The sequence below is a fragment of the Penaeus monodon genome, chromosome 3, assembly GCF_015228065.2.
Source record: "Penaeus monodon isolate SGIC_2016 chromosome 3, NSTDA_Pmon_1, whole genome shotgun sequence".
Lineage (NCBI taxonomy): Eukaryota > Metazoa > Arthropoda > Malacostraca > Decapoda > Penaeidae > Penaeus > Penaeus monodon.
In genome coordinates this window covers 53,594,995-53,604,995 of record NC_051388.1, presented here as the reverse complement: position 1 = coordinate 53,604,995, position 10,001 = coordinate 53,594,995, and the positions used below count along the sequence as shown (strand labels likewise).

Genomic DNA, 10,001 nt, shown 5'->3' with positions numbered 1-10,001 from the left:
TTTCGTAGAGAAAGTTTCCAATAATGATATTTTCCCCTCCAGATGCAGAAAGATGCTAATACTAAGCCTTCCTAAGTAATGACAACCCTTTCTGTAAATCTCCACTAGGAGATGATAAATTCCCTGGAGTTATTTTTAACACATCTTAAACAGATAATGATGATTTATAGTTTTGTTTTTTTATTAGCAGTTTGTCGCGCAGTTAAACCACCATTAATTTTGTTAATCAAAGTCATATCAAACATGCCAGATCCACTGAAACTGTAATTGTAACCAAATACATGAAGTCTGGCCACCCAAAGGTAGACCAGGCTAAGGTAGGTTAAGTGTGACAAATAGGACCTAGACTAAATGCAATCAGGGAAGGAGGGAGGTAGAAGCAGAGCGAGAGATTTACCCCAAGACACGAGTTACAGGATCACTGAAATAAAAGAACGTCTGACAGAGAATAAAAGCTCAAGCTTGCTTTACAAAAAACTTAGCCTAGAGTCCCACAGCTGCCACCGGCTGGACAGACTCCCAGACGAAAGAATAAATAAAATATATATATCTTTTTATTACATATAACTAACCTAGGCTTCTAAAAACAGATAAAAAAGGATCATGATATACCGCCCGAAGAGTTTCCCAATGACAGAGATCCCTAAATGACGCCACAGCAGCCACGACCTGCATCCTGCACAACTCAGCTCCGCATACTTCCCAGATTGGTTCACGACAGGCTCTCCAGCCTCGCCCTCGCCCTCTCACCTACAGGCGCTTCTCATGACTCACTCCCGAGATCTGGCTGGCTGATACGGGCACCTCATGGCTCTCCGATTAAACCACAGGTTCGCCTCGTTCCCGGTTCGATCGACCATCAATCTAAGAACCTCCAGCAAAACAGGACTGCCCAGTTCTTCGCCGGCTGGGGGGCCTCTGCGACTCCCCCGGTGAATTCCACATCATTGCAGACCCAGCCATACCAGGGGCACTCACACCCACTGCAACTACAAAGAGATGAACCACCAGAAAGTGGTAGTTGCACCCGACTTACCATAACGCCTTGATAACAAAACAAAACAAATAAATAAACATATTACCTTAAGTGACCATTACTAACACACGATTTATGTGTATGTGTGTGTGTGTGTGTGTGTGTGTGTGTACATATATATATATATATATATATATATATATATATATATATATATATATATATATATATATATTATAATGCGTTTTCATGGTGCTCAACATTTAGCGATAACTTACGATTATGATCCTAATGACGCAGTAATTATGAAAATAATGCAGTGAGAGAACATCAGCATTCTCTTCCTTTAATCAACTCTATGTCACTAACATCATCATCATTATGACCATATCAGATAATGACTAACGCTTAAAATATGGTTGAGGAACTGGGAAAAGTTGAATAGCGTCAACGATGCAATCTTATCTTGTACAAAATAACCCTTTCTTCTTATCAGATAACCAAGTCCTCCGTCCTGAAGATTTGGAAGAAATGTCAATGATTTTATATTTGTTTATGGCAATGTTGAGACGGAGAAGCTTGTGTATTTCTACATTTTGCTGTTGTCGCCTTTCCATAAATAAAAAATACGTGAGGCCATGGCTCTAACTTTGGCACCCTGTAGTTTGATAAGCCTTATCTTAATTCTGAGGCACCGGCGTCGAACGTAACCCAGAAAGAATAAGTGCTTGCTGTTCGTCTCTTCGTCCTGGATCACAAGAGTACGTATCTCATAGTGATAAATGAAGAATGAGGAGACACTTTGTCAGATTGTGTATTCTTTCCTTCCTCTGCACACAATACATCATAATACACAAGTTTCTGCCTTTTAGTTCCACTTCTGGCAATGAATCCAACTCTACTTACAGTGCCAGTTATGTGACACTTCTCAGTCAATATTTTTTTTTTTATCCTCCTATATTTGAATTATAGAACAAAGTTGGTCCTATACCCCGTTTGAGTATAGGAGTTTTACATTTTTTTTTTCAAATTCCTTTATATTTCTTTCCTCTCCTTTGCTCTCTAGTCATGTCCACATGCTATTTATCTGCTTTATAATTGTTTATCATTATCATCATCACTATTATCACCATCATTATCATCATTATCATTTTTATCATTATGTTCTTTATCGTTATTATTATCATTGCTATCATTATCAAAATTATCATAAATATAATCACTACCATTATTATCATTATCGCCAGCATCATAGCTATTATCACTATCATCATCCCCGTCTTCGTCCTCCTCATCATCACTATTACCATCATCATCAAAATAATAGATTCATTATTAAGTGTGCCACAAAGTCAAGCTGCAGTAAAGACTTGAGCATGTTATCAGACCAGAGTCGAATTCATCATCACCCTTATCTCCACTGATAGCTGATAGTGCCGCTGTGGTATAGCGACGTAGACATTTGGTAGTGGCTGCAGGTACCGGCGGGTGGCCAGAGCGAGAAAAGAGTTAAAAGCAGACAAACAGACAGTCAAATACATCGTACGTTGTGCTTAAAAGGTGAGCGTGGTTTGCTGTCTATTAAATCCCCGACGGTGTTGCTAATACCAGTGTTGAGGATTATTGTGATTAGGCAAGGGATATATTTATTTTTTAGCGATTAGACAAAATGATTGTGAATCAAATGGTGCTAAAAATATTCAATGCAGATTGCACAGATACCTAGTGTATTACATATCTTTCTAGAATGGCTGATCATTTTACAAAGGTCAGACTGAGCAAAGCAGTAATAGGATAAGATAAGTATTGAATTATTGAATGGGTGATAAGAAATTCCATTATGCGTGAAAGTGAGTGATTGAAACATATAAGGAAGCTATGGACATATTTAGTTTAATCTGAGGGTAACTCATAGTTAATGTTTCATAAAGTACTAAAATAACAGACTTAACTTTCATTTGGTAAACCAGTGTCAAAGATAAAACAAAGCAGGCTTTATAGATACCATATCAGCGCGTTATGAATGGCAAACGATTATGTCTCAGATAAACAAAACACTGAAATTGAATTTCTGACATTATGTTGCTAAGCTGCCCATTATGTATGCACAGAGAACTGAATAGATTTATAAATCTGTATTAATGCGAAAAGAAATTTCGAGGAAGGAAGCAGGTGACGGTATTCTCGAAAGATCTCGAGGCTCTGAGATTAATCTGTCTCAGAAAAAAAATAAAGCTTCGTAACTTCGTGACTTCATAATTTTGTCTATAACTGCTCACGAAATTGTCTTTTTTTTCGACCAAACCAAACTTTATGACGAAGTTTGTCCCATACGAATAAGGACCTGCGTTTTTTTTTCTTAAGAGATAACAGTAATACAATTTTATATATGTTGAAGATGACTACGCATCGGTTATAAAAGACTCTTGGGAACCCTTTTAATTTACTTTCAAATGTTAGTTGAATCGTTTTCTCAATTTTCGTGGAAATGCAATATTCAAAAGTGCTATATAGCGTCTCGTGCCTTCACAGTTCATACGATAATAATATTTACATATAAATTGTACTAAAAGGGCAATATTATAGACATAAGTGAGATTCATTACAATAACTACCTGATGTAATCATTGCAATGGATTATCATCATAGTTTGGTTTGGATTCCATTTGATACAATGGATATTCTTGGTGTGACATACTGTCTGCTTGATTTTGCTCACGTGTGCCAGCTGCTGCTGACTCGGCGGAACCGAGTCCTTGACCGCCGTGGTGCCCAGCCACAGCAGTAACCTCCGGGCGACAGTTGCAACTTCTCGCGCCTGGGCGGGGCGCGAACCGCCGACCCCTCGGATGAGAGGCCGACACGTTACCACTGTACAAGCCCGGAGGCTAGGTTTATTACGATATGAATATCAGTTCTAGTTAACCATATTAGATTTTATGAAGTGGCAACTATCTTAGATTAAAGCAAAGACAAATTATGTGACAATTGTGAAAATTGATTAGGCATCAGATTTGTAATATGTATATATATATATATATATATATATATATATATATATATTTATATATATATATATTTATATATATATATATGATGTGTATATATATATATATAGTATGTGCGTATATATATTTATGTATGTATGTATATATATATATATATATATATATATATATATATATATATATATATATATATATATTTTTTTTTTTTTTTTTTTTTTTTTTTTTTTTTTTTTTTTTTTTTTTTTTTTTTTTTTAAGTATATTTTCATACTTATCTCTGTAAGCTACAAATAATGAATACGAAGATACCATATATACAAGCAGGAATTAGTGGCTCTGTAAGTATAGAACTCCGGCCTCACATAACCAGCTCGTCCCCACCCAGTTTTCGTCTAGGCCATGGTCGACCAGAGGGATGTAAGTTCCCTTCACCAGACAAGGAAGGGAAGAAGCAAACACTGCATTCCCCCAGCGTGAGTAACAGGGTACATGTGGGCCGCAGCGACCAGACGTAGTTTTTAGGAGCAGGAGCCGATTAACCATACTAGGACGAACACAGGACGGAATGAAGCGAAGAGGGCAGGACCCTGAACCTAAGTGCCGAGGCAGCCGGAACAAGGCAGGGTGGAAGGTGTCATTCAGGGAGAGAAAAAAAAAGTGCTTAAGGTGTTTTGTGGAGCCAGGGCAGGATTAACCAGTAAGCAAAAGAAGCACGTGCTCAGGGCATCAAGGAGGGAAGGGAGCACCAAATACCTAATTAGATATCATTAATATGAAAAGGACCTAAATTAAAATTTTCAGATTCCATCTAGGCAGCACAACATATTGTATTCTATGCTGTTGAACCTGCGCACCTAACTACGGGGAAGCTGAATTGGCTATTTGCACTGGAAAATTCGACTCTTCCAGCTAGGTCGAGTATTTCAGTGGGCGATTTTCGCTAATATTTCATTAAAAATAAGTTAATTTAGGTGGAAGCTGAATCGGTCTTTAATGGAAAAGTTTATTCTTTGCAAGACTGGAAAATTCCGTCATTGGAAAAATCTGAATTTCGCTAATATCTCATTAAAAACAAGTTAATTTTGTTCACTCCGTTAAAGTTTAATTAATATAACGGCCATATGTGTAAATATTTCAACATGTAGGTACTCATTGCGAGCACATTACTTAACTATAATATTTGATAGTACCTACTGTTGGATTGGAACCGCATTTCCAATCTAATGACTCTGACTCGCCATTGGTCTCCGGGTTGAGTCTATGTCCAAAGCCCAAAATAATCTATATAAAAAAAAAATATATATATACATATATATATATATATATAATAATGATAATAATAATAATTTTCACTTCCGTTTCCGGTTAAAATCCATGGTGTTATTGATTGTATCTTCTCCCATAAATATCGTTTCTAATCGTGCTTGATAGTGTAGGCACCATGGCGACACCTACATTAGGTAGGTGCCAATGTGCCAAAGTACCATGGTGCCAAAGTCTTAAGTGCTTAGGGCCTCTAAAGGGCGTGTTGCGGCCATGTGTGGAGGAACCATGTAGGCATGGATTTTCTTGCCAATTAGAGTGTAGAAATTTTAGAGCTCTGGAAGGCAGAAAGGATCACAGGGCATACCGGAGAGGGAATATACTTACTGCCTGCTGGGTAGAAAATACTGCACGGGATATAGAGGTCTTCAAGAATCTCTTGAAGGCTGACTAGGCTGACTGCCATATCTTCCTCTTGGAGGCTGCCGATGCTTTCATTTACTAGGTGTCACAGGGAGATAGGCACCTAACAATTGGTGTATGGTGTGAAGTCATGGTTAGGAGTCCCACCAGAGAACCTATTAACAGCACTTTGTCCTGAAAAAAAACTCGATAGACAAACTCCATACAACAGGATAACTATCAGGAGGAGGGAGCAGATAAATGTTCAACTAAAGCCATCTAGCATTATCTCTGTTTACATCTGGAACCTGTAAAAGGTAGAGGTCACACTACAGTGACAGGTCCCCAAACAGGACTGGGTGCAGAGTCAAACCCGTTGATGAATGGGGCAAGTGGAGACAAAGCTTCCACCCATAGGTTCTTCTCCCCTCACCTCTAGTTGCCATCAGTTTGCTGGCTCTATTGTAATCATCTTTCAGCTACAATAAAATATCTGTTTTGTCATACTAAATTTAAACTGTAGACTTTTGTAGTGTTTGATGTCATCTATGATTTTTTTTTTTTACATTCTCTGGTCCAGTGAAAAGCGCAAAATGGAAAAGACTTACATATTTCACAGTTCATTCCCAAATGCTTCACAGTTGCTAGGTACCGCCGCACCCAGTCCAAGAAATCTATCATTCATCTACAACACACTTTTGGTTGCTTGTAAGTGATAATGTATGGAGGGGTTTGTTAGTGTGTTATCTGTATAGTCTCTTCTAAATATTTTATTTCTTTCTTTTCAGTTGATAATATGACGAAGCGTTGGACAAGAATTTTCCTACTGGTGGCGTTCGCCATCCTCATGCAGAGTGGAAGAGCTGCTGAACTTGCCGATTCTACTTATACTGTCTCAAGCACTGCTGACTCAACCATTAGTACATCTAGTACGGACAGTAGCTCCAGTTCTGTTGCATCAAGTACCGATAGTTCGGACAGTAGCTCCAGTTCTGTTGCATCAAGTACCGATAGTTCGGACAGTAGCTCCAGTTCTGTTGCATCAAGTACCGATAGTTCGGACAGTAGCTCCAGTTCTATTGCATCAAGTACCGATTCAAATACTCTCACAAGTGACTCTACAAATCCAGTTAAATCCACCACGACAGACACCCCAGACAGACCGCTACTAACAGGTAAGCATTACACTTATCAGTTATATATCATATGATGGTACTAATGCCTGTACTATATATGTAAGCATAAAAGTGTGCATGTGTGTCTGTGAATGGTAAAACACTCTTCCTGAAGATAGATTTCGAAACTGTAGTCTCATTTCAATAATTCTAGTTTTTGCATTGTAGGTTTTTCTACCATGTCTGTGTGTGTTTAAAGGAGCCAGTGGGTCTGGACAACATAAAATTCTTTTTATAATCTTTACCTTTCCATATCAGTATGTCGCTACTGACGTCAGTATCTAGAGTGGCCTGTTGACTTCCTCAACTGGCAAAAGTATATACTCTGTTGTTATTAACCAACACGTTATGTGGTTCTAAGGGCCCTAATATTGTACTACACAGGGAATATCTTGCAGGTTCAGGCTTTAAGACCCTTAATGATAATCAAGCGATGTTAAATAAGAGTCAGAAACCTGTAGACCAAAATAGTCTAAGTGAGAGGCATCAGGCCATGAGAGAAAACCTAGCCAGTGTGGAATGTATTGGTGACCTTCAATTGGATAGGAATCAAAAGTGACAAGATAATTAACTGTGATTATAAACATGTGTGTGGGTTCGATAGTTTCTTGAATTGTGGTACGGCGTTATACGCATGGAGGTCTTCGGTGATTCTATGGAGACTCTGCAGTTTCCACTTGAACTTTTTGCCTTTATGTCTTCTACAGAAGACTCCATTCCAAGGTACGGAAAGCCGCGGGAGTAAGGGTGCACATATTTTCTCCCTCCAATGTTATACCTTGTTGTTCCCCTACTGTACTTAGCTCCCTATTGGCTGTCTGAGTAAAAGACAGAAGTCATCTCGGTAATCTTTGCCTGCTCCTCCGTAATATCACATAAGTCTCACGTAAAAAAAAGGAGAGAGAAGAAAAACTGGCAAGTCACACGGACTCCGGAGAACTTTGATCCATTTAATCTTTCTCGTTCTAATGAGCTGGTGCTTGTGTTTACGTATATCTGGAATCACACACCATATGTTTTTTATGTTCCCGAACACTAGTTTATCTATTTATCTATTATCTTTTATAATCATTATCATTTTTCTCTCTCTCAAAAGAGACTTAGCGAATCGGAGTGCCAGCTTTTCCTCGCCTGAGTTTGGACGGAGTATAGTCTGCCTCAATCCTGGTATAGTCTGTACAGTCTGCCTCAATCACCTTGGGTACATTACAGTAGCACTCCATTGGTATGTGTGGGTGTAAGAGGCTCCTTAAGTGAAAAGGAGCCTCAATACATGAACTGGTGGATGCAATAATAGATTGGTATGTGCATGCCATGACTCTTTATTGTTGGAAGAGTATAAGTAAATGACCACACAATACCTGAACTGGGATAGTGCTTAAGCGCAGTGCCGTGCCGCAGCCAGACAGTCATAGATATTAAATGATGAATGCTATAAAAAAAAATAATAATAAAAAAATAAAAAACTGACTCGCCTACTTCTCAAAAAAGTGTCCTTGGACCTGAAAGCACGCTTGATTATCCCCAGCTTGAGTTTTTCTCCACAGGCTCAGAAGGCCAAACGTACCTCGGCTCTAAAATACAAAGCCGGACTAGCAGTAGATGATGAAATATTCGCGTTTCTTGCTTAGAGGACGTTGTGTTGTGCTCGTAAATCCAGTACAGTATCATATCAGCTTGTTAAAATATTCTCTTCTGTATTGGTTAAAATATTTCTTACATATTATGTTTAGATATTCCCTCATCTTTTTGTTAAAATATTCCCTTGTGTATTATGTTAAATTATTCCCTTATGTATCACGTTAAAATATTCTCTTATGTATCATGTTAAAACTTTCCCTTATATTCCCTCAACTTTGCATTTAATATGTATAACGCCCTTTGCTTACTGAGATTTTCCTTGCCTCATATATATATGAAATACACAAAATATTATCAACTTTAAAGTAAACCATCTCAAAAGAACGCATTAATATAAATGTTATTTTTATCTGATGCCCGCGGACTCACTTAGAAATCCTCACGGTCAACAGTTCGCGTTCGCATAGCTATCGTCTGCGCGGATACCTAGTCACTGGCTCGTCGAGCTGCACCAAACCTCTCGCGAGTTTAGAGGAATTTGATAGTTCTGGAGGTCATTTGCAAACGTGACGGGTGGTCTGTTTCATACAATCATGATTTTTGGCGGATTTTTCAGACGACACTTGCGTTAGTCGACGTGGACGCGATGTAAGGGATTAGGATGAAAGTAATCCATCCCAACAATACAACGATGGAAAAAAGAGTCTTTCCGAAGTTAAAGGGGGCTAGGCGCGAATCTTAGATAATTATAAGGAATTTATTCGAGAAGAGAACATCAGTGTTGTTGAAAAAGGGAAAGGGAAAGTGTTTTGTGTGTGTGTGTGTGTGTGTGTGTGTGTGTGTGTGTGTGTGTGTGTGTGTGTGTGTGTGTGTGTGTGTGTGTGTGTGTGTGTGTGTGTGTGTGTGTGAGAGAGAGAGAGAGAGAGAGAGAGAGAGAGAGAGAGAGAGAGAGAGAGAGAGAGAGAGCAGGGGAGGGAGTGAATGAGAGAGAGCAGGGGAGGGGAGAAAAGAGAGAAATAGAGAGAGAGAGAGAGAGAGGGAGGGAGACAAAGAGAGAGAGGGAGAGAAAAAAGAGAGAGGGTGCGGTGAGTTATAGAGAGAGAAACGTTACCTTTTTTTTCTTTTTCCAGGAAAGGAACTATTTATTCGCACGGGAGAAGTTCTCGACAACATCAGCGGATCGCTGGACGATTTACAAAAACTTCTCGAAGCAGAATCGAGAGAAAAATCGCATGCAGGACCTCTGCACCTCACAGGGTCAAAGGTCAACAGATTCTTTAGCCAGAAGGACGTCGGGACCAAAGCAGATATGTGTCTGAAGGATACGCCACCTTGCATTGCCATTGAACAATCGCTTTCAAAGATCAGTAACCTAACCGGGGTCTTGGCGGATTATACTGAGGTTTGGAATGACAACCTGCTAAGCCAGTTGGAGAATGAGAACGAAAAACTTGCTGAAGCGGTGGGTGAGGCCGTAAAGGATGATTTCGACGTGGCGGTAACAAAAGAAACGATAGACGATGTAAAACAGGTAATTCAGAGTCGGGGGTTTGTGAAGCTTGGTCAGTTTGCCGTTTGATGCTTCTTTCATTGCCTC

At 39.1% G+C, this 10,001-nt stretch overlaps 1 protein-coding gene across 4 annotated transcripts in view; it reads left to right on the top strand.

Moving 5' to 3' along the window:
- The first annotated feature begins 2,392 nt into the window (after window positions 1–2,392).
- LOC119597109 (serine-rich adhesin for platelets-like) overlaps window positions 2,393–10,001 on the top strand; it is a 12,465-nt gene continuing 4,856 nt past the window's right edge. For 2 of the 4 annotated variants that reach the window (XM_037946597.1, XM_037946590.1), the window contains exons 1-3: window positions 2,393–2,536; window positions 6,437–6,823; window positions 9,535–9,935. In XM_037946597.1, the coding sequence (XP_037802525.1) occupies window positions 6,445–6,823; window positions 9,535–9,935 (780 nt within the window). In that variant the 5' untranslated portion in view covers window positions 2,393–2,536; window positions 6,437–6,444. The remainder of the gene's footprint in view (window positions 2,537–6,436; window positions 6,824–9,534; window positions 9,936–10,001) is intronic. The other 2 variants (XM_037946603.1, XM_037946613.1) reach the window with 2 other exon arrangements.